Source organism: Babylonia areolata, chromosome 1 (genome assembly GCF_041734735.1).
Source record: "Babylonia areolata isolate BAREFJ2019XMU chromosome 1, ASM4173473v1, whole genome shotgun sequence".
NCBI classification, from domain to species: Eukaryota; Metazoa; Mollusca; class Gastropoda; order Neogastropoda; family Buccinidae; genus Babylonia; species Babylonia areolata.
In genome coordinates, this window is record NC_134876.1 from 74602770 (window position 1) to 74629105 (window position 26336).

At 40.4% G+C, this 26336-nt stretch overlaps 1 protein-coding gene across 1 annotated transcript; it reads right to left on the bottom strand.

The window, feature by feature from the left end:
* Nucleotides 1-1232: 1232 nt before the first annotated feature.
* LOC143293556 (zinc phosphodiesterase ELAC protein 2-like) lies at nt 1233-26336 on the bottom strand. Its single transcript, XM_076604497.1, has 21 exons — nt 26166-26336; nt 22757-22961; nt 22253-22303; nt 21161-21231; nt 20090-20154; nt 19512-19566; nt 19000-19131; nt 18291-18352; nt 17687-17745; nt 16468-16528; nt 16061-16112; nt 14905-15070; nt 13773-14042; nt 9065-9397; nt 8309-8447; nt 7436-7584; nt 6568-6664; nt 5059-5179; nt 3927-4005; nt 2719-2863; nt 1233-2325 (listed from the first exon to the last, which is right to left on the bottom strand). The coding sequence occupies exons 1-21, from the start codon at nt 26266-26268 to the stop codon at nt 2179-2181; spliced, it is 2562 nt and encodes an 853-aa protein (XP_076460612.1). The 5' UTR covers nt 26269-26336; the 3' UTR covers nt 1233-2178.

The following is a 26336-nucleotide window of genomic DNA, read 5'->3' on the forward strand; positions in this document are numbered from 1 at the left end:
ATGGCAATTTATTGGCATGTATGATCAGTTCTTTTTATTCTTTTCTTTTATAACCTCTACTCCCCAATCCCACAGCAATAAATACCGGTAGTTTATTACTGACAACCATTATCCTGTGGAAGTTGGCATAAACCTCTGAACATTTCTAGGTGTTTTTGAATGTACTGACAAATAATTGATATTGATTCTGTTGGATGATTATTAAAACAATAACATGACAAAACCAAATGATGTGTATGTTTCTCTGAGCATTTGTGTGTATAAAAAGTGAAAACATTTGTGTACACACACACACACATCTCTCTCTCTCTATATATATATATATATATCTCTGTGTGTGTGTGTGTGTACATGCGTGCATGTGTGTGTGTTCATGTCATTAGTATGGTTATGTGCTGGTTCAAGTGCATATATGTATCCATGTAACATACAATAATATTCTTACAATATAATCAGTGCCAATGAAAGATCAACCAATGGTTTAAGTTCGTTCTTTGTTTTTGTGCACAGGTGTATTTAAGTGCATGTGTTTGGCTTTGTCAGGATACATGTGCAGGTATGTGAGCGTGATAAAGGTAGAAGTTTGGAATGATGGAACATCTACTGATCCTTTCAACTGCCAAAGTTACCGTGCACAAAACCCACAGGACTGTCAAGCAGGAGTTTCTTTCATTTCCCTTGTGTCCCCCTTCCTCTTGGGTTCAGTTAGTATTATGCTCAAAGACAAGTTCGTTTGTTACATGCCAAGATTGTCCACAAATATTGCACTTTTGTATTGTGATGTGTTGTGTACATGTGTGTGTGTGTGTGTGTGTGTGTGTGTGATGTGCAATAAAATCAGGCAATGTTAGGAAGGACTGATGATCTTCATATCTTTGTGCACTGAGATGTTGTAATGTGAGGTGCTGTGGTCAATGTGTTGTGCTGTTTGAACATACTGAAAGACAATGTAAGGTGCTGCCTTGCATGTTAATTGTGCACTTTAAAAATCCCATAATCAATGTCAGCATTTGGATGATTGAAATGGTAATACACCAAGAGCTCTGAAAATAGAGTGTGGCTGCCTACAAAATGGTAAGATAAAATAACTTCTCCTTTGAATAAACCCCAACTTTTTAAAATGAATGGAAAACAGCTAGCCACCAAAACAGAAAAAAAGGAAACATTGGGGGTAAAGACAGAGAATGGAGACAGGCACTTGAAGATGTGCCACAAATTCTAAAATCATAAAATGGAACACACCTCAATCTTGCTTTTTCTTTCTTTCGTAGCAAGGACTCATTTTACTTATTTTCTGTGAACAAACACCTTTCAAATCACAAACTGAATGTGCACACACGGTGCAATGCACACAGGTTCACAAACACTCTCTCTCTCTCACACACACACTGGAAAGGTAACTTTGTGCATATGCACATGAAGTTAAACATACAGATGACTGCATACAATATGAATACTCATTCAATCTTCCAAAAGCATAACAACAAAATGACTTAAGTGCATTAAATAAAGTGCATTTAATATCTCACCTATACAAAATCAGTCGGAAAACAGTAAACTGCCATATCATCTTAACTGACATCAAATTCATTACACCATTATTATATAACCCTATGTCTTACTGGGTTTATTCCTGATCAAGACAATTTTGAAAAGAAAGACAGCATAATATAAGGGAACTCTGTAAAATTATTCTTTCCAATACAAAGTGTTCAGGTGTGTTGATTTTCATTGTTACTGTGATTGCAAAACTGATGATCGCATTCAACATGATTTCATGCCTTTACCACTTTACATTTCGCTGCAGGCATACAACATTTAAGCAGATCCCTACATGTGTAAATGACTGGAAAATCCTTGACTGCTGCTTTCTCTCTTACACACATGCATATGCACACATGCACATGCATACGCACACACACACACACACACACTCCTACTTTACTTTCTCTCTCTCTCATGCCACATCACAAATACATTCATAATTACACAAAAAATTATATAAAAAAAACAGATGAGCCCATTCAAATATCTTTCTTTCTTAATTCTTAATCACACAAAGGACAACACTACAAGAAGTCCATGATTCAAAAGTCCACATTGGAAAAAAAAAAAAAAAAAAAAGAAAGAAAGAAAAGCAAAACAATTGTGTGAGCTACAATCAAAGAACAGCCTCTGTCATGATTTTTCTTTCTTCCTTTCTCTGAACTCCTTCTTTTTGTTTCTCTTCAGTGTCTTGGCCTCGAGGTCGGCATGTTCTTCTGCAAACAGTGTCTTCAGGGCTGGGATGAAATGGGGTAAGAGAGGCAACTCTTGCATGCTGACCTGAAATCACCACTCAAACAGCTCAACCCCCTTGAAATAAAACCACTTCAGCATGTTCACACACAAACATGCAGACACATGCAGTGTTTCCACACCACACACACACACACACACACACACACCACAACAACAAACCATGATATACATGTACATGAATGTTCTACATGTTGTGGGCACATAGACCAACAAACGCATGTAATACACATAAACAAATGCATACACTCAAATCCCCACTCGCAAACATAAACACATTACCACACACACACACACACACACACACACAGAGTCTTGTCACAAACTTTCCTATCAATCCCCTGCTCTTCCCCATTCAAAAGGCAAGACAAGAAACATACACAAACCAAATCCCCCTATAAAGAACAGAATCAAACTCACAGTCATGTTGTCAAAAGCGATTCCGACATTGTCTGGCACTGCCTTGCTGAAGATTGGGATCTTGGCATAGCGCTGACTGAAGTGGGTCAGCAGGATGAACTTGGCCCCCATTCGTTGGCCGATGTCGATGGCTTGCGACGTTGTGCTGCACACATACAGGCAGACAGGACAGTTGTTATTTCAAGCATACTTAATGATAAACGTGGAGAAGTTCCTTACGGCCATACTATATCTGTTCATCCCTCCTCATGCATCACACACACACACACACACATACACACATTCTCTCTCATTCACACACACATACACACTCACTTCTAATATCACTCAAAGTGAAAAGACATATAAAGAAAGAAGAACACACATACACACTCACTTCTAATATCACTCAAAGTGAAAAGACATATAAAGAAAGAAGAAAAAGAAACACACACACACACACACACACACACACACAGGCAAACACACAGACTGATCACTAAGAAAACTGAATACCATAGTGCGTATCCTGCGTATTTTGTGTTCAGCTCTTCAGAACAGTCTGCAGTTACAGACTCCTAAACAACAGTTACTCATAAGACTCCTTAACAACAGTTACTCACACTGAAGTATACCGCCATTTTCTTACTGCATTATAAACACAGAGAAATTTTTTAACATATAAATCACAGCAAAACATATGACTGACCAGTGGTTTGGATGCCTGGTCAGAGTCACTTAAATGACTGACTAATTAGACTACAGGCTGCATGTCCAAGAAACTTGACTATCACCAACAGGACAAAAGAATTCCAAGCATCCTGTTATGACCAAACAGCAGATGGGTGTAGTGAATACGGATAAGTCATGCACGCTTTGATGATGATATGAATACTCACACAGCACCTATCCTTGGTTAGTGACCAAGCGCTAAGCACTCTGCAAACATGGAGTCGTTTGCACAAAAGGCTGCCCACTCTGGTAGAGCGACTGGGAGCTGTCACTGGGTGCTCATCATTCATTTCCTGTGTCATTCAGTCAATCTAAAAAGTTATTTCCGGAATATCTATTTTTTGTGTTTACAGCTTCTCATTGACATTCAGTCACCCATGCTGTGCATATGTTCCCAGAAAATTCCTGAGTTTTGACACCTTGAAACTGAAGCTGACAAGAGTATGACCCTCAGCTTTGGCTTGAAGCATCCTGCTGTTCCAGCTACTGTGTCTTACCTATGACGCTTCATTTTGGCTTCCTCCTCCAAATCGTCCTCATGTGTTGCTTCATGGACCAGAATGTCACAGTCTGTTCCTGAAAACAAATAACACTGACTGGAGACAAGTCTGCTGCTCATTATAGACTGCAACGACCTGCTCAATGCTGGTCCATGTAACAGTTGTGCCTTCAGGCCAGCACCTTTATAACATAGATTATGAAACATTTCTTGTGAATAAGAATACAAATAGTGGAAAAGGAAATGGTCAACTTTTTTTTTTTTTCAAATGAGTGTTTGTCTACCTCAAAAAAGTATTGAAAAAGTAAATTTCTGCTTATGTATTATTTGTGTATACAGCAGCTACTCACTAACATTTTGTCACCCATGCTGTGCATATGTTCCCGGAAATTACAAGCATTCAAAATGACAGGATCTGTAGCATCCTGACCTCTCGTCAGGAGTCTTGACCTCTCACCACGAACAATCAAGGTCCTTGGTTTGACCCCAAATCAAACTATAATTTCATGTTTTTCTCAATGCCTGATCAGCACAATGGATTTCTATATCAGCCATCTTCCCCCACCCCCTCAATAAATGTGATGTAGTGTACATGGATCAGTCAGCACGTTTTAACACCTCACTGAAACTGAAACACAAACATTTATAGTGTATCGCTAGGAATGCAGGAATCCTAACTGTAAGTATTCACAACTGGAAATGTTAATTCCTGGAATGTATACAACAGAAACCATTTTTGCTTGCCCTGTGAAAACATGACACTGAGCAAACCATCCAGAAAACTATGACTCTCATACAAAGCAGACTACAGAGCAAACCATGTATACATGCCATCAACATCCCCAACACTTTGAAGCACTGTCTATTGTAAACTGCAGCAGAGGAAAGCCATAACCCACCTGCAGCCACACACTCTCAAACATACACACACATACGCACAAAACCACACACACACACTAAGAGGAGAGCAATGTCCCAACGCAGCCACACACACCCACATGTGTGCATGCGCGCGCGCACACACACTCACAGACACACAATGAGGACAGCAATGTCCCACCTGCAACAACACACACCCGCACACGTGCACACGCACACACACACACACAAAGAGGGGAGCCATGTCCCACCTGCAGCCACCAGTCGCTGGCAGGGCATGGTGTCCCCGGAGAAGACCAGCTTCCAGCCGTCCGTGTGAGTCAGTGCCACGCCAAAGGCATTGGGGCAGTGCTCCACATCCACTGGCAACAGCTGGCCACACAAATACAAGGATGATACATACATACATACATACATACATACATACATACACACACACATACGGAGATGCCAACCCCTGTCAAGTGTTTGTAGGAACAATCAGGAAATTTGGTAGGTACATTTTGAATTTGGTAGGGACACGCGGACTCTGAGCCACATCAGCAAACATGCATCTTATCTAAAAGGCATAAAACACTTGGGCCTACCTGCAACATGGTGTAACTTTGACCAAGACGCAACTTGATCTAGCCACGTTCTCTCTTGTTCGGGCAAATGATTAAGCTGGCTGGTCCACTCAATGCTGTTTCAATGTAAACATGCACATGGTTATCTGAGCATCATCACGTGAGACCAAGGTTAGTAGTCACTGCCATGGCCTTGTGATCAACAGGTCTAGAGCGTCTGGGTAATGTTATGACAGGAAAGCATGTGACCATGCTATGTATTCGAAAATGAACTTGTCAGAACAATTTTTACACTGGCGTAACTTCGGGACAAACTGCGATCGAACGTAACAAAATACAGCGAAATCGTAACAGCTGGCATCTCAGTATATACACACACACATAAATAGGAAGGAAGGTGGTGAAATGGTTAGATGGCTTATCTGCCTGCACAGTGTCCAGGAAGGTCTGGGTTTCTTCTTCTTCTGCGTTCACTCGTATGCACACGCGTGGGCTTTTACGTGTATGACCGTTTTTACCCCGCCATGTAGGCAGCCATACTCCGTTTTCGGGGGTGTGCATGCTGGGTATGTTCTTGTTTCCATAACCCACCGAACGCTGACATGGATTACAGGATCTTTAACGTGCGTATTTGATCTTCTGCTTGCATATACACACGAAGGGGGTTCAGGCACTAGCAGGTCTGAACATATGTTGACCTGGGAGATCGTAAAAATCTCCACCCTTTACCCACCAGGCGCCGTCACCGTGATTCGAACCCGGGACCCTCAGATTGACAGTCCAACGCTTTAACCACTCGGCTATTGCGCCCGTCGGGTCTGGGTTTGATTCCTGCTCTTGCCCTTTCTCCCAAGTCTGACTGGAAAAATCATACTGAGCATCTGGTCATACAGATGAGAAGATAAACTGAGGTCTTGTGTGCAAAGCACACTTGGCACACTGAAAAAGAATCCACAGAAACAAAAGGGTTATTCTCTGGCAAAATTCTGCAGAAGGATTCCATCCTTGGCTTGGTGTGCGATTCTCACAGCAGGGAAGCTCGGCACATGCCCCAGCCAGTGGAGACACCTTAGTTTTTTGTTTTGTTTTCCAAATAGAAGAAAGAAAGAAAATCACAATTCAAACACATACTGGTGACTTGTGTTTTTTTGGGTTTTTTTTAACCCCAAAACAGCAACTAAAACCCCAACTTACCTCAGTAAGAGAAAGCTCTTGTAAAACCTCCCTGTAGGACTCATCATGCTGTGGTATCTCAAGCTTATGTGGAAGCATATCTTGAAGAGGTTTCAACCTGAAAATGGAAAGGTTCTGCTCTGGGAAACTTTGAAACCTAATGTTCCATTATACACTTTCAAACCGTGTATATTATTATTACTTCACTGGTACTTCAAAAGCAGACAATGTCACATCAAATATAAACAGAAGTCCAAAACCAGGTGCAAAGAAAAGTCTATAACCTGCTACAAAGCAAAGTCCAAAAACTGGTGCACACACACACACACACACACACACACACACACACACACACACACACAAAACTAGTGCAAAGGTGCAAAATAGCTTTGAATCCTTTTATCAAGACAGGTATAAGCACAATGCAAAGGTGCCTGCTGTTCGATAACATGAATGACTGTCTATGCCAAAACATCCAAAGAGTTGTTTAGACACATGGAACAGAAAAGATAAACCCCCAAAATAAAGGGGAGTGAACACGAAAAGGGAGGGAAACACAACCACACACACATATTCACGCGAGCGCACACACACACACACACTCATGGACAGACACCACATACATATTTCCTGCTCACACACACACACACACACACAAACATAAGCACACTCAACTATTTAACAGCACAAGAAACGCATGCCTATTCACTCTTTTGTCTCTCCACAATACAATACAATAAGATACAACACAAAACAATAAATACAATAAAATACAATGCTCACATACAAACACAGAAGGACACAAACAAACTCACACACTCACTCTCACACACACATGCACACCCACACTACACACCTTCCCACACCCACACACACCCTACTGACTCACTTAAACAGGTGCTGCACGGGCTCCACCTGGCTGTCGTAGAACCTCAACCAGCGAGCAATCTGAATGGGGGCCAGCAGCAGTGTGGGTCTCACCTCTTCTCCAGCAGCCTCCAGTGCCTCCTTGCGGTCCCGCAACAAGCTGAACAGACCCTGCAGGGAACAATTAACCCCCTCCTGTCACATGCTGTAAACAGACCTGCCGGGGAGAATTAACCTCTTCCAGTCAGTGTCACATGTTATAAAGAGACCCTGCCAAGAAGAATTAATCCCTTCCGGTCAGTGTAACATGTTATGAACAGACCCTTCCATGAAAAATTAAGCCCTTCCTGTCAGTGTCACATGTTATAAACAGATCCTGTCAGGAAGAATTAACCCCTTCCAGTCAGTGTCACATGTTAAAAACAGATCCTGCCAGGAAGAATTAACCCCTTCCAGTCAGTGTCACATGTTAAAAACAGTCCCTGCCATGAAAAATTAACCCCTTCCAGTCAGTGTCACATGTTATGAACAGACCCTGTCAGGAAGAATCAACCCCTTCCTGTCAGTGTCACATGTTATAAACAGACCTGCTGGGAAGAATTAACCCATTCCAGTCAGTGTCACATGTTATAAACAGACCTGATGGTCAGTATCACATGTAAACTGCTTAGAAAACAAAAGGTTAAAGGATACATAGCCTTTTACAGCCATTTGGGCAGTGATTTCATATCCACTGTGTCTTGGGCTCAGCATAGCAAGACAGAGGAGTACAATACAATACAATACAATACAATATGATACAATACAATATGACACGATACGATACAATACTTTGCCCTGCAAACAACAGCCCATGTCTGCAGGTACCAGCACAATGACACGCACAGCAGCTTACCATGTGGTGGTCTGCATGAAGATGGGAGACAAACACAGCTCTCAGCTTCCTCAGTATCGTCGCTGTTTGATCACCGTAGTGACGATACAGCTGTCCAGATGTGCCTTCTCCACAATCCAGGATCATTGTGGTGTCATCACTGAAATTGTACATGTATAATAATGGTTACATTGGTCTTCCTCTTTATCTGCCTGAAGGTTTAGAAGATATTTGGAATTTTGAATTTCTTTTTTTTATATTAACAAATGATTTCATTCTACCTTTCTGTCACCACGATTTTCTACCACACCTGAAAACAAGCAATAAGCCCCCCATCTCCATCCCCCCCCAAAAAAAAAAATCCCAGAATAGTTAATTTTAGACAGTTTCAAATTATCAGGCCACACCAGTTGGAAAACTTTTCAAACAACCAAAAAAACCAGATCCATTCACACAGCCAATAAATAATTCCTCACTGTGAGCATGTAAGCAGAGCCATAATGAGAACCTAAAGGCAGCTCTCAGTCAGCTCCACCCGAGCAGGCAGCCTGTTGCGCAAATGACTGTGTTTGTAAAAATCCTTAGAGTCTGGTCTCTGACCAAATATAGGAGCCATCTATCTTCTTCTTCTTTTCCCTTGACTCTAGAGTCACTGGGGCATCTCTCAATGAGACGCAGCCTGGTATCAATAATAATAATCATCATATTCTATGCTCAAATTCACAATCTGGCACACAAACACAAACAACATACACACACACACAAAAAAAAAATCACCTGAGATGCACCACCATCCCGCTAACATTGCGCCCTTTGCTGGGAACGGAGGAGCCTGTTCCCAGAAATGTCAGGCGAGGATGAGATCGCTGAGGCTGGTGACTCTGAGTTCCCTTAGTTCCCGCCTCCGTGACATGGCAGCTGGCACCAGAGTCATGCTGATCTGCCTGGCTGTCTAGCTGCCGGGTGATGATGCCACCGGTCTCCTGCTGATCGCTGTTGTAAGCAGCATCCTGGATCTGCTGGTGGAGGGCCTTCAACACCTGCTCTGTGTCGTCCTGCTGCATCACTTCAGACAGGTACGCCTGGTGGTCCAGCCGAATGCACTGATCTCTGTTGGACAAAAATGATGTGGCTATTCTTGACACGGACTTTGTGCTTGCTAGACGCAGGCACACACGCACACACATGCACATACACACACACACACACACACACTCACACACATTCACACACATACATGTAGCTACACACACACACACACACACACACACACACACACATAACCATGCATACACACACACACATTCTCAATCACTCACACTTCTTAAATTCCTATTGTCCTGAAAAATGTGACAACATTGTAGCGTAATGAATGTTCACTCCATCCCCTTCATGAAGAGCCACGGCCTTTATTGAATAAAAAATGTTATGTGCCTGACATGTTTACCCCGTCATTTAGGCAGCTATACTATATTTCAAGGGATGGTGCTTGCTAGATGTGATTGTGTTTCTGTAACACACCAAATGCTGACACTCTCTAAGGGACCATCAACACATGTTTCATCTTTTGTATGCATGGACACATAACGGGTGATACACCAACACCTGGTCTGCACACAAACTGATCTTATTAACTCACTCAGTACGGCCAATCCTCTCTTCTCCTCTACACAGACCCCTCGGATGTCCAGTGGGTGTCTGAATGACCCAACCTTTAGCTTCCGTCGTCAGAATTGTGGTATTCTTTGTCAACATTCACCTCTTCAGTATAAGAGCCTACCGCTTGCAATATTTTGATGATGGTAACTGGGGTGAAACGCTGTTAACGTCGTCTCTTTCGCCGTTCGTATGGAGAGAGTTAAACAAAACAAAAAAATATTCATCCAGCAAGGATTTGAACCACAAAACCTCACCTTCACCTTCACCTTCACCTCTCCCGTAGTCTGGGTTCAGACCGTTGGGGCACCGCTGCTGACCTGGCCACCACCCCTCTCCACTCTTCACGGTTTTCTGATTTCCTCAGGGCGTCACCGAGCGTCAAGCCTGTCCACCCCCGGATGTTGTCTTCCCATCTCTTCTTCTGCCGTCCTCTCCTTCTGCCTCCTTGTACGGTGCCTTGCAGGAACGTTTTGGCAAGACCAGATGATCGGGAGATGTGTCCATACCACCTAAGTTTGCGTTTTTTCACTATGGACAGAAGGTCTTCGTAGGGTCCAATACTTTGCTTGATTCTGTTCTTCACTTCCGTGTTAGTGATGTGGTCTCTGTAGGAGATGCCAAGTAGTCTACGAAAGCATCTCATCTCGACAGCTTGGATTCTTCTCTCGATGTCTGCAGTCAGGGTCCAAGTCTCGCAGGCGTAGAGCAATATTGATATAACCAGGGAACGCATCAGTCTGATTTTTGAGCTGAGAGCGATGTTTTTGTTGTTCCAGATGGTGTTCAGCTTGTTGAGTGCCATTGTTGTTTGGGCAATTCTCGAGAGTACTTCTGGTTTAGATCCTTCATCTGACACGATTGCTCCCAGATATTTGAAGCTGTGGACTGTTTTAAGCTTTTCGTCGTTGACTTTGATGTCAATGCTGATGCCGTTGGTGTTGTTAGTCATCAGTTTGGTTTTCTCCGCACTGATTTGCATTCCATACGATGTGGAGGCTTTGTCTAGATGTTTGACCAGGCTTGCCAGTTCTTCTTCTTTTCCAGCCAGTCCATCAATGTCGTCGGCAAAACGTAGGTTTGTGATTGTTCTGCCGCCTATGCTGACTGTTCCTACATGCTCTTCCAGTGCGTCAGTCATTATTCTTTCTAAGAAGATGTTGAAGAGTGTTGGGGAGAGTAGACAGCCTTGTCTCACTCCGACTGTGGTTCTGAACCAGTCCCCGATGCTATTGTTGAGGTAGACGGCGCTGGTGGCTTTGTCATAGAGGTGCTGTATCAGTCTGATCAGGTTGGCGTTGATGTTGTACAGATTCATGGTAGCCCACAAAGCTGCATGCCAGACCCTGTCAAATGCCTTCTTAAAATCAATGAAGACGTGGTAGAGGTCTTGTTGGTGTTGATGGTACCTCTCACATAGCAACCTCAAGTTGAAGATTTGTTCAGTTGTGCTCCTTCCTGGTCTGAAACCTGCCTGTTCTTCAGCAATGATGTTTTCTGCTTGTGGTTTCAGTCTGTTAAGCAGGATCTTCAACATGACTTTGCTGGGATGACTAATCAGGCTGATGGTGCGGTAGTTTTGACACTGCTGGAGATTGCCCTTTTTGGGGAGGGTGATGATCAGTGATTGTGTCCACGGTGTGGGCCATTCCCCTGTTTGCCAGATCTTGTTGCAGATTTTCATTAGCACAACTATCATAACTTCACCCCCTGCTTGGACCAGTTCTGATGGGATGTTGTCCACTCCTGCCGATTTCCCTTTTTTCAGCGATGCTATTGCTGCCTCTATTTCTTCACGGAGTATGGGGTGATTACTGTTATCAGTGGCTGGTGGAACATTCAGTATTGCTGGATCACCTATGGTCTGTATGTTGTATAGCTCTGAGCAGTATTCTGTCCATCGCTTTAGGATGTCTTGTTCTTCTGTTAGACATTTTCCATCCTTGGTCTGGATGTTGGACATAGTTCTACCTTGCCTTGTGTTGGTAAGTTCTTTCACAACTTGGTAGGCTTTCTTGCTGTTGTTTCTTGTCAGGTTTTCCTCTATGTCCTGGCATTTTCCTTCAATCCAATTCTCCCTTGCCTTCTTCATGCTTCTCTTGATTTCGGTGTTAACTGCTTTGTACTGTTTTGCCCCTTCTTCTTCATTCTTTTTCTTTTTCAGGTCTCTACGTTTGTCACACAGCTGTAGGATGTCGTCCGTGACCCAGGGCTTCTTTTTGATGCGTTGTTTTCCAAGAGTTGTTTGGGCTGTTTCAGTTACAGCTGCGTTGAAGTCACTTACGAGTGTATCCAGGTCGGCGTCATCTGCATCGAGAGTGATGAGTGGCGCGAATTTCCCACCAATCATGGCTTGGAATGCCTCTTGTACTTCAGGATCTTTCAATTTTTCCAGGTCGAACTTCAGTCTTGAGAAGCTTTGTTTCCTTGTTTTCTTCAGTTGGAGTTTGAAGGTCATCATTACCAAGTCGTGGTCACTTGCAATGTCAGCTCCTGGGAAACTTCTTGTCTTGGCAATGTTCACGCTAGACTGGAAACGCTTCTTTACCATGATGTAGTCTATTTGGTTGTGGTGATCTCCTCCAGGGCTGTGCCATGTCCATCTTCTGGATGCTTTGTGTGGTCCAAATGTGTTTGTTATCTTCAGGTTGTTGAAGCAGGCAAATTCCAGGAGTCTCAAGCCTCTTTCATTTGTAGCGTTGTTACCATATCGTCCACATGTGCCCTTCCAGGTGTTGTAGGAGTCTTCTCCGATCTTGGCGTTCCAGTCACCTTGTACTACTATGATGTCTTTCTTTGGTGTCTGATCAAGGGTTTCTTGTAGTTGTTCGTAGAACTCCTCAACTTCATCATCGCTGTGATCAGATGTTGGAGCATATGCTTGTATGATGGTGATGTTGAATGGGGATGCCCTCAGGCGGATGGTAGTGAGCCTGCTGGATATTGGTCGGCAGCCCATGACAGTGTTAACAATGTCTTTGTGGATCAGGAACCCTACTCCATGTTCGTGTTTGTCCTCTCTACCACTGTAAAATAGTCTGTGGCCTTCAAGTGTGGGTATTTCACCGATGTTTTTCCATCGTGTTTCACAGAGTCCTAGGATGTGCCAGCGATATTTGTTCATTGCATGTGTCAGTTCTTCCAATTTTCCTGGCGTCCTTAGTGTTCTGACATTCCACGTGCCAATAGAGATGTTGTTCCTGGCCCGGAGCTTGTTGTTGTGTGGTCCACCAGTAGCACATTTGTCACCTCCACCCTGGTTTGCAATGGAAGGCGCGGTCCTTGTTGACCCGGGTGACGACCGAGCCGGTATGGGTTGAGTAGTGGTCGTCATTCATGCGGTGAGTCTTGGGCAGAAAAGCATGGCGGAGCCCATCCCTCTCCATGCTAGACTGGTCTAGCTGCGGCTTTCCTTGATTGGAGAGGCCGAGATCTAGTTTTGATATAGCGCCAGTTGCTCGCTCCCGTGCCGCGTCGGTTGAAACAACCTGCACCGTGTCCCCCTGAGGAAACACCCACATTAACGTGGCGAGAAGGTGCGACTACGGTATTCACCCTTTCTTAATAGAAGGAAGGGATCTTCGCAACAAAACCTCACAGAACTGCAATTCAAATGATGTAACCACTCAGCCATCATGCTTGTCTTCTCACCTGTTAACTCTAGAGGCCTGAGCAAAGGTCAGGCATCTGCTTTTTTTTGGGGGGGTGCTGGGGGCTGGGGAGGTGGGGGTGGGGTTGTGTTTTTTTTGTTAATAGCAGGTGAAGTGATAGATAGCATATATATGGGTAAATCCACATAATTTAACATCTCCCTGAAACTGAAACTCACCTGTTGAACCCTTTACGAGGTCGGTACTGGAAGCGGAGACTGGTGCAGCCTGCCATGATGCCACTCTTGTCAGCCAGTCCCTCCACCTTCCCCCCCAGGGCGCCGTTCCCCACACAGTGTGTCTGCCACTGCTCCACAGGCAGGTGTCGCAGGTGAGGGAAGATGGTGCCGTGGACGAGGTGAAGACGAGACTGGTAACGGTACACGCCTTCAAACGCTACGTCAGACGTCAGCTCGTTCAGGACTAAGTGCTCTGTTTTACTACTGAACCTGCAAAACATTGAAGAAAAAAGGGCAGGTGCTCTGTTTTACTGCTGAACTTGCACTGAACAACAGGATCACTGTATTTTTTGTCTTTATCATTAACTGTTTTACTACTCAGTACTGAACCTGCAATACACTGAAGAAAAGAGGACCAGGTGCTGTGAATTACCTCTGAACTTGCACTGAGAAACAAGAACGCTGTATTTTTGTCTTTATCATTATCTGTTTCACTACTGAACCTACAATACATTGAACAAAACATAACTGCATTCTTATCTTTGATTTTATTATTACTATTATCAACACCCTAGGAATGTAGGGACAATGATTTTAATCAAATAGAAAAATGAAAAGAAAAAAAAAAGACCCATAATTGTTAGACGCAACATACAAATCAATGTAATTGTAGTCGGGTTTGTTGTTGTCGTTTTTTTTGTACAAATGTCATACTTTTGAGGTAATGGTTATGCTGATGTTGTTCCTGCATGCATAACAACAAAAGGTAAAATGTATCTAAAAAGTTAAATGGGTAAAGGTCCATAGTCTTTTGAGGCCGTACGGGCAGTGAATCTGTATCCACTGTGTATGGGGCTCAGCATAGGAAGGCGGGTCCCAGTCCTCTCGCTTTTAATATTCCCCAGCTGGTCAGGTACCCATTCACACCTTGGTGAAGTGAGGAAAACTGGGGTAAAGTGCCTTATCAAAGGACCCAACACCATGCTGAAATGGGACTCGTACCCTGGTCACTGTGACACTGGATCGTAAGTCCCACGCCTGACCGATTTTACCATGGGTCCTCCTTGTATCTACCTAACAAAAATTAAAAAAATAAAAAAAACAAAGCCCCTGCTTGATGTGCTTTTCTGACCTGTTCAGCCACTGCTGGTAGCGGTCAGTCTGAAACACCTGGACAGGTGCCATGTGGATGACCAGGGAAGGTGCTGCAGCCTCGGAGTTCTCTGACACTTGGTGCACTGACAGCGTCTGGTTGGAGAGCAGGGACTCCAGGTAATCCTCACCGGGGCAGTCCACGACTGGGCACAGACACCACAATCAATGGCATTGTGTTGTGTTGTGCTGTTTTGTATTCTGCTGCACTGCATTGTACTGTGCTGTGCTGTACTGTGCCATGCTGTACTGTACTTTGCTGTGCTGTGCTGGACTGCACTGTACTGCACTGCACTGGACTGGGCTGTACTGAACTGAACTGTACTGCACTGGACTGATTGTACTGAGACTGATGTACAAACCCAGGTGTGGCCATGTAAGAGGGACTGAGATTGAGTAGACTGGGAGTGATGCCATTGTAACAGTGCAGATGATCAGGCAGCAAATTTTCTTATATATAATTTTTAATCCCTGCATTGGAAATATTACTGCAAAAACAAAGAAGTCACATCTGATCTCCTGTGAGAATCCTTGCTCCCCAAAGCCGCATCTCTTTATGATCGGTCCCCTCTAACACTTTTTTTTTTCCTCCAATTATCATATCATCCATCTCTCCACCCATCAAAGTGATGGCAATTAATTATCCCCATGTTTCTCTTCTTAGTATGTCTTTTGATGTGTTTTGTAAAATAGTATTTGTTCATGTATTTTGTATGATAATATCTGAAGTAACTGTTTTTGTTTTCAACCTGCATGTACAGATTAACTGAAATCACATTTACTAGAACCACACAAAATATATTCTGCATTAAATGAAAAAAAACAAGAAAACAAAAAAACAACAACAGTACTTTATAAAAAAGATGTTCTGAACATAATCAAAATACAATTGATTGGGCAGCAGAATATCAGTGGCTACAGTTCAAATCTACAGTGGAGTCTGACACAAGTTCCAGGGGACAGGAGAAGTCTGCCAACGCTAACCAACATGTTCGGAAAATGCAAAGAAATAGAAGAAAATAGATGGGGGATGCAAAACGAGTAAACAAATTTGTGCTATCCATACTTGTGCTCAGTGGGCTTGCCTGTATCTTGCTGACTTTTTAATACAGTGATCAAACAATCAAACCACTCACTAAGAATCGGTTGCATCACTTCAGGGTCACTTAGAACTTGATCTGGATTAACCTGAAGAAAGAAAACATCAAAACAAGCAATGACAACTGCCACATCATGTCAAAATTGCATGTATACAGGTCCTTATTTAGAATAAAAGAAATGTTCCTTTATCTTATCTTAATAAACAAGAAATCTGGTTTCAATTGCATGCAAGAACACCTCATGTGTCGACCGAGATCAGAATTTCTGTTAAAACATACAAAATTATGTGGTTTAAAAAAGAGCATGCACATACACACGAACACACACACACACACACCCATGCACACACACAAACACACACTCATACACTCTTGTGTGTACACACTCACACACACACACATACAGACAATTGAAGACAAAAAATAATCAGAGCCAAACATACCACCGTCCCATTGTCCAATGTGATAGACTCTCCGTTCTTCAGTTTTCCCAGAACTGGCCCCCTAAGATAAAACAAACAAAAGTATAAGCATGTCATAAAATCACACAGCCTTGACAAACAACATCATCATCATTTTCCTGTCCAGGGGAGACTGCATACTGCTGGCAATGTCAAGTTAGTCAAAGAGCGGAAAGGTCAGTTAAGATATTCTAAGCTTATTTAGTCATTATGCAAATTAGGTGCTCTACAAAACTTCAAAACTTTCTAAAGCACCAATCAGGCTCCTTCTTCTGAAACAGGTGTAAACAGTGAGGCCTCGAACGGGGCCCACCATTAGGAGTGAGTTAAAAAAAAATAATAAGATAAACTCAACGCACTGATCATGCCTTGATACATAGGCATAGTTACAAATATACAGAAAACCATTTATCTAAACTTGATGTTTGATTAACTGGGTGATTTAACTGCTATTGCTTTGTTAATAATTGTTGTCTTGTACATCAACATGCTTGCCAATTGGCTCATTCCGTGCTTCTTTAAAAAAAAGTTTCTTTTATGCTTCTATCTATTTCTTCATCTCTGTCACTGTTCTTTTTCTTATCTCTGACCTAACTTGAAGCTAGTTTTGCAGGATTTACAAGACATTTTTTGTGTAAGCAAGCACAGGTTCATGCATGAGGGTGGGTGTGTGGGTGCAAAGGTGCATGGTGTGTGTGTTGCATGTACATTCAGGTATCATATGAACATAACTATCATCATATAAGTATGAATACTTTAACATTAGCATCCTTCTCTACTGAAGTCATCAAAAAGTGTTGCAGCCTCTCATCCGTTGGATTTTTACTTTTATCATTTCCCTCCACCATAAAAAGTGTACTTTGTATTTTATTAATTTATATTCATATCATATTGTATTACTTCTTGTCACAACAGATTTCTCTTCGTGAAATTCAGGCTGCTCTTACCACAGAACAGCACCACACATCTAAATATTGATAAACAGATATATAGATATTTCTTTTATCTGTCTGCATGTGTATTTGTTTTGTTAACAAAGCTGATTTTTCTACAGAATTTTGCCAGTGACAATTGATTTGTTGTAGTGAGTTCTTTTCCATGCACAAAGTGCATGCTGTGCACAGGACATTGGTTCTTTGTCTTTTACAAACGATGAGTACAAACTGGTTAAAATTCATTACAACTCTAAAGAAAAGCTTACTTTTCAACACCCAGATCCACGCACTTTTCCAAGATGATCTTCCTCTGGGGTGGGTGAGGCTGAAACACATGAACAGAAACAACAAAAATGATCAGTCATGACTGGTGTGAAAAGTCTGAATCAGTGATACTTGACCTTTTCATTTCAAAGCTCGAAACATACAAATTACAACACAGCTGAAAGAGGACCTTTCTTATCATATTTCCATATTACAGATTTTTGCATTGACATTTTACCAATTTAAAATTTTTTTGAGTTTTCTTCCTTTATTTTGCTTTGTTTTGGTATTTAGAAATGCACTATGGTCGATAAAGATGCTCTTGGACCATGGCCACAAACTTTACAGCATCGCAAAAAATCAGTCACTCCCACACATTAACCCTAAAAAGATTGTCTGTCTGTCTGTCTGTCTATTGAGAGAGAGACAGAGACAGAGAGAGAGAGAGAGAGAGAGAGTCTTAAAAATAGGGCAGAAACATGTAAGACAGACTTTGAATGTTGAATGTTCAAATTGGATAGACAGATACATAGATAGACAGATAGATAGTCTCATTCATAGAGCACAAATATGTATGAAGGACTCTGAATTTTGTTTCAGTCTTACCCAGCAAATATAGGCAACTGCAACTGCATTTTCTACTGGTACACGTCTCTGCTTTTTCATCTCTGCACAAAAAATCATAATCATATGTATAAGTGAAACATATATGGGTATAAATGTAGCTGCTGCTACTAAAGATTTTGTGTTCATCAGCTGAAAAAAAGAGTTCTAGGACATGGGAAAAAAGAGATAAAAAACCCAATGCATATCATCCTTTACTCATTTCATGATCTTTACAAATATAATCATTATTTAGCAAATAAATCTATATCTGTATCAATGAATTCAAAAGGAAAGCAAAATTATATCTATCTATCTATTTATCTATCCATCTATCTATCTATGTATATATATGATTATCACATGGGAAACATGCAATTTCTTTTTTTAGTGTTATCAGTAATGTTATCTCTCTCTCTCTCTCTCTCTCTCTCTCTCTCTCTCTATATATATATATATATATATATATATACACACACACACTTAATATTTCCTGTGTTACAAGTTAAACTGTAAACCTGACTACCTTCACCTTTTGCCTACCTGTGAATCAAATTTGCAGAGACACCAAGCTTTGACACACAACCAACGGATATAGGGGAATCTGGTCAAGAATTCTTTTGTACAGTGCCCCAGTGACCCTTCACAAAGTTGAGGGAAGTGGTAGAAGCGTCAAATTTCAAACATCTTCATTCTAACACACCTGACTCACCTGGCTCACTTGTATCCCGTTCCTCCAGGAGCTCCTGAAGCTTCTCAGGGTCGAATCCTTTCTTGCAGAACGGAACGTAGTCAATCTTGAAAGCCGAGTCCTCAAAGCTTTCCTGGCTGAGTGGTTTCTTCTCTGTAAATGAAACGCTTTTAGTTTTACAAATAGAAAAAACAACATTTTTTTAGGTAAATAAAATATGTGACAAAAACACTGCAAATAGGCAAGGATTACTAGGACTTAAGATGAAACTGCTAAAAATAACAATAATTGTAACTTATGATTTACCAGTTGCTTTATTGTCTGACTCGCACACACCTTCAGCTCACAATGACAAGAACTGACAAAATCAAAGAAAGCTGAGCCAGCAAAGAATATAAAAAAACACCTTATCTCATGATAATGGAACTCCTCCAAGCCCAACACAACAAAAAATATATAACAACAAATCTATGCACATCAATGCATTAAGGTCAGAAAGAATGCCTTTATTGGATTCCAGCTCAGGTACTTACCAACCACCATTGATGTTGACTCAGCAAAACCTTTGGCCATCATTGCAACATTTTCCTGCACAGAGGATGAAGCATTAGCTCAAATCATCAAAGCTACTCCAAATTATTATTTGCATAAACTGATTTGGTTTAGATGCTGACACGTTAAATCTGATCAGCAAACTAGCAAACTGTGTGTCTTTAGTCAAATTCACAAATGGTGTTTTTTGACCCTGATAAAAACAATATATTTTCAAAAAAAAAATGAAGGAACACCAGAGTGCTACTCTTACAATTAGGACAGGATGCTTACCTCCTTATCGTCAAACATAAATCAAATGCAAAAAACTATCTCTTTTGATTGTTGTTGTTGATTCTTTCATACTGACTTTGTCACATTTTATCATTTTGATATCTTAACAATTTTAGAAATGATTTTGTTCCTCAAAATGTCTTAAATCTGACAAGCAAAAATGTTTCGTAATTTTGTTGCATCATTTTATCAAGGTCTGTGCCAGCTGCTCTACGTAACATCTTATGCTGAATAACTGAAAATCTATTGATGCCACCCACATGCCCACAGTGACAGTGTCACTCACCACTCCAGGAGGACCATGGATAATGACTTTGGGCACCTTCATTCCTTCCAAAGTCAGACCCATACCTGTAAAAGGACACAACAGTGTTTGTTTCAATAGTATTCCAAATCAACACAAAATGGTAAAAAGGAAAAAAAAGGGGGAAAAAAGAGAGAGAGAGAGACAAGACCCTGACACTGAGAAGTGAACAGTGTGTGTAATACTAGTTAAGTTTTCAAATATGTCTGAACAAACAGAATATGAATTAAGTGAACAAAGAAACAAAATGAAATCAGTAACCAAATAAACTCATAAAAATAAGATTACCAAACGAAAACAAAAAATATAAACAATCAATTACTAAGCCTTGGAACATAGCAAAAGGACAACTATAAAACAACCAACTTAACCTGTAAAAAAAACACACAAAAAACCCTATCTGAAAAGAGTGAACAATCAGTAAACCTCAGAACACAATGAACAACAACAACAACAACAGCAAGAGATATGCTTACTTTGAATGAAAACTGAACACAGCATGTCATGCTAACAGGAACCAAAGTTCTATATGGCTGTGTTCAGCATTAGCTGTTTTTCCAAAATGTTATTCAACTTTCTCCCTACAGTTTACAGCAGAATTACAAAGTACAAAAAAGGTACTGATTTCATCATATCATACTACTATATATAAATGTCAATGATAAATATGATAATAACAGTGGTTAATAACATTTTTTTTTCTAATATAAGACAAAGTCATGGGAACTGGATGATACAACATTTATGCTTTTGTTTTTCCATTGCAATGAACACCTCATTTGTTTCAATATACACCATTTCTTTGCATCTCTGGAATCATGTTACTTTAATTTGTTTAAAACTGGTTTCTGAGTACAGTTCTATTCTATGAAAACATTGCTGTTCTACCACACTGGAACTGTTTGAACTAATTTATTTCTTGGTATATGATGACTGAAAGAACCAGAAAAAGACACACTTGAATATGATAAATAAAACAGCTCTGGTTAATGCATTTAAATACATTTAAAGTCAGACACTTTGAACTGACATATACTGTCAAACATGTCTTACCCAGCAAGCCTCCAATGTTGTCCCAATTTTTGTGGGTGATGAAAATATTTTCCATCTTAGAAAGCCGCATTCTGTGAGAGGAAAAGACAAAAACAATGCCATTTTGCTTACCTTTTTTCCTCCATGTACACATCAAATAGCATTTTAAAACATATCAATTTGCATATTTTGCTTTTAATGAGTGAAAGAACCAAGAACTGGAGCAAAAAATTTAGTATGAGGAACTAAGTGTGTGTTCATGTGTGTGTGTGTGTGTGTGTGTGTGTGTGTGTGTGTGCATGTGTTTGTCACATGAATAGAACTTGTAGATAGTTCTAATGCGACGTTTTGGTAGTCTCTGTGTATTGTTATAAAAAATAAAATAAAAAACATATATATTTGCATTTGTATTTGTATTTCTTTTTATCACAACAGATTTCTCTGTATGAAAATCAGGCTGCTCTCCCCAGGGAGAGCGCTTCACTGTACTACAGCACCACCCCCTTTTTTTTTCTTTCCCCTGCATGCAGTTTTATTTGTTTTTCCTACTGAAGAGGAATTTTCAACAGAATTTTGCCAGGAACAACCCTTTTGTTGCCATGGGTTCTTTTACGTGCGCTAAGTGCATGCTGCACACGGGACCTTGGTTTATCGTCTTATCCGAATGATATATATACATTCATCTACCCTACAGCATTTCTATCTTTTTAAAACATTAAAATATAATCATGTTTCAGGACTGTGAAATGTTTAATGACAATTCATTCATAACATTAATTTCAAAACATTGTCAAGTAATTCTCATTTTTACAGTTATATAACATTTTTTTTATATAATAATAATCAAACAAACAGACCAATCAACTAGATTCACACATCTGTATATCATTTTTATTTGGAATAAAATCATTGAGCAGAACTGAATCGAAAGCAACAACCAAAATTAAAAATCATATAGCAAGTACATTTTTAAAATTCAGATTTCTAGGGTATATTTTCACTGTGAAAACAGGATAAACATTGTCATACCAAGCAAGAATATTTTCAAAATGGGAAAGGAATAAAGCAGAGGGAGAGAGAGAAAATGAGAGAATAGCTAGCTTGTTGTCTCACTTGAACTCAGTAGCAATCCTCTGGGTTCCTTCTCCACAGTTAAACAAATACCTGTCATAAAACAGTAATAGTTCTGAAAGTGTACAGAAATGCAACAATGTCATTCATTTACAAAAGTTATTTTTCCTTACATCAGGATGCTGGAAAGCAGACAAATTAATGATAACAATATATGTTGTTATTTTGTCTCTCACTGGTTCACATTAACAACAATCTCTGAGACTGATAATCATCATGTACGGATGTCTAATATTATTGCATAACTTCATGTATGGTATATCTAAGGTAATCCATTCTGTGTGTGTGTGTGAAACACACATACACACACACACTGACACATACACACACACAGATGTTCACACACACATATGCACACACACACACACACACACACACACACACACTTGGGATAATGTGTTTTGGAAAAGAAAAAAAAAAGAACAAACTTATTCTGGAAAATAAACAAATAAATAAACAAACACCAAAAAATGTGCTCACACATACTTGCTATGATCAGTGGTCAGCAGCACACTTTTAGGGGTCCCCTTTCCTCCACTCCCCACCACCTGAATGTCAATCACAGATGGCACTGGAAATTTGCCGCCAATCTTGTCACGGTACTTTAGATGACGTAACTGAGGGGTGTCTTGCTTCTTCATCCTGAACAACAGGTCGTGCACACGGCCTGCACTGGTTCTGCTTTTGGTTCCTGATTAGATGACAAAGGATGCAAGATAACCATGCTGTACTGAATTTGAAATAACTTAAATTCATTGCTTACATGGGTACATCATACAATGATACACAGCAGTATATCTGTTCAGCTACATCACAAACTGACAGATCTGAATAAAGGATTTTTTTCTCTAATTGACATGAGAGTTTTGAGACTGAGAGAGGCTGGGTCATGCAAATTAGATCAGACTTGTTCAGTAATACTAGTGCCACGGGCAGATTGAAATGAAATAAAGAATTTAAAAAAGAAAAAAAGAAAAAAAAGAAACAAAAACAAAATAACCCCACATAATACCAGCAATATTCAACAAAATACAAGCATTTTTTTCAAGAAAACATGGATATTCAAGAAAAAATGCACATGTGTACTGTCTCATGATACATATTCTGCATCAATACTAATAGTATATTTTGAATGGCTAAGACCTTGTAAAATAATTTTTTAAATTATCATGCAATTAACATGATAAGATAAAGGTTTCAAAACACACCAAAACTATTTTCAAAGCATGATTTACACACACAAGCATAGATTTAACTAATATAATAAAGTAGCACACTGGTCTACAAGTAGTTCTAGTACTTCTACTACTACATTTTTTATACATATCAAATGACAACTTTACCAGTTTATATCACTAAAGCAACTGGCTAGATTTGTTCCCACTAACCCTAGCTGTGCAATACTCCAATAATTTACAAAAGGACAATATAATCAATTAATCATTATAAACATAAGATTCAGCATGAGTGTGCATGTGTGCATGCACACAACATACAGGGAAACACTAAGATGTGCACACAGTATGCAGGAATATATAATTCATACAAAATGCAAGATGTGTGATGGCAATATAAATATATATGTGTTAATAATTGCTATTTCATAGTCTACATTTAAAATTCACATACACACACACAAACACATACATACATATGTTCACATTCACACATCCTAAATTCATACAAGTGATCATGAATAAATAATTAATTTTTTTTTATTTTTAAATATGTATATATATATTGAACTAGTTTAAAGAACAATGCCAGATGTACTGATTCAGAGCATGTGTTTCAAGTCCAACTTACAACTTACAGATCAAGTTCATCAACTTCCAGCTGTGTCATATCTTTATGTCTATCTGGGTGGTTTATTGCACTCTCACTCTCTCTCACTCTCTGTGGGCTCTACAAGTCATGGTCAGCTCTTCTTTGGGGTTTCTAGCACAGAGCTTGATGATGCAAGTTCAGCCTTGTTGTCAGACTTGACAAGTTTGTTTACGCATCTTCCCCGTTCCCTTCCCCCGCGGTGGCCGATTGAGCGATAAGACTCCGCGACCGCGGCTGAAAGGGAGAAAAAAGGGATAGCTAGTTTAAAAAGTGCAAAAGTGTACAGCTGTATATCGTTGTACAAAGTTATAAAACAGGCCGGACACAGGAAAAGTTTGAAGTCATTTACACTGCTAGAATGCAAACACACACACTAATTTTTGTTCTGATGAACCATAAAGATCATATTCAACATATAACACTTCCACAAACTGACAAAGTGAATATCAAAGTGAATATATTTTGTGTTGTGTATGTTACTAATATTTCTTTTAATGAAATTTGTAAATCCCACGCAACTTTTGGACAGTGTCAAGGACGGCCTTATTTACATTATATATTTATCCATTGTCTGCAGCTTTCATGAACTTTTTCTCAATTAACAAGTCAGACCAAGCTTAAGTACAATTTTCTATGACATCTTATCTGTATATTTTCCTGCAAGAATCAAGAAAAAAAAAAAGCTATTTGAATTTGGAATGCACAACTTGACCTCATTGGCCTTGACCGAGAACAGAAATTTGATGTCAGCCCGGACCACGAAGTGTATGTTTCACATCAACACTATATATCTCTATGGCCCGAGCAGACTGTCAATGAGAAAGAAATGGATTGTGGGTTAGTATATAATCTTTATACAATATCAGAATATAATTTTGGTCTTTTTTTTTTGCAGCTGTGACAAATTTTGATCAAATTAAAACAGATGACCATAACTATATTTTATTTTATTACTTTGTACTTTATAACATTTTCCAGAATATTACAACAGCAATGAGCATCGCCAAATCTTATTTCTTAATCGCCAGAACAACCGTTACTATGGTTCTATAAACATCATGGCAGCCACTATAGCAGCCAAACATTAAAGCTTGAAAAGTTGAATCGCGGCTATGAATTGCACCCGGCAATCCCAACTTTGGTTTTCTTTTACATTTTTCTGGATGCCGGCACACACTGCTGTGACTGCAGGAGTCTTATCTGAACAACCTGTCAGCCAAATGCAAGTGTGGCTTGTGACGAGAGCGCAACAGCGAATATGACTTGATTCATGGGGTAACTGGTGCAATAGCATTGTGTACAACAGTGTGTGTGTGTGTGTGTGTGTGTGTGTGTGTGTGTTGGGGGATTGTGGGGGGGATGGGGGGGGAGGAGAGGGAATCGCAAACTATGTACATAGTGTTTTTACGTAAGTGACAGTTTGTTGGCTGTATGTTCGTGCAGACGGACGGGTGAAGGGGTTGAGACGCATGTGCAGGTGTGTCCACAAGCATGTATTTTGTGATTTTATATGCTTTCATAGAAAACTTCCTTCTGGATCTGGATCTGGATCGATACGTCGCTACATCCATTTACTGGCATAAACGCGACGGTGGGGGTGCGCAGCACGTTGGTGTTACCAGCTTCTGGCTTTTGCCAGAGCCGATTTAAAACTATCCACTGACTTTTTGTGGACGATGGTATCGTCTAGGTGGTTCCACTCAATTATTGTCTTTGGAAAATAAGAGTATCGGTACTGGTCGGTATTTGTTTCAGGGACACAGTAGCATTTCATTTGGACATGATACGGTCTGAAGTCAGTCAGAACAGTGTCACAGTAAAGTCCGTACTGACCTCTAGGCTCCACAGAGCGAAATTTGACATCTGGTGGCTACTCGGTACACACCCTTCATTTGATGAGCGTGTGATAACGGTGTCTGATTTTAAAAATAAAAAAACTCGCAGCTTGTTATGAAATGATACGAAACACACTGTACATTTAAAACACCAAGCACGACAAAATAATTCGTTTAATTTTATCTGTCATCCGCTGAGCTTACTGTCACTTATCTATGTTCGTCACACTTACGTGTGAGCACAATGGAGGAATGACGAACGAACCAGTCGAAGGTAAGCACAGCAGTTGTTATGGGTCTACAGTTTCTGACATGGCAGTTAGCAAGCCAAGACATAAGTCGTTGCCTTGATGGTGATGAAACTGATCGGCAAGCGAACTGCTGCTTGGGCAAAGCATGTGCAA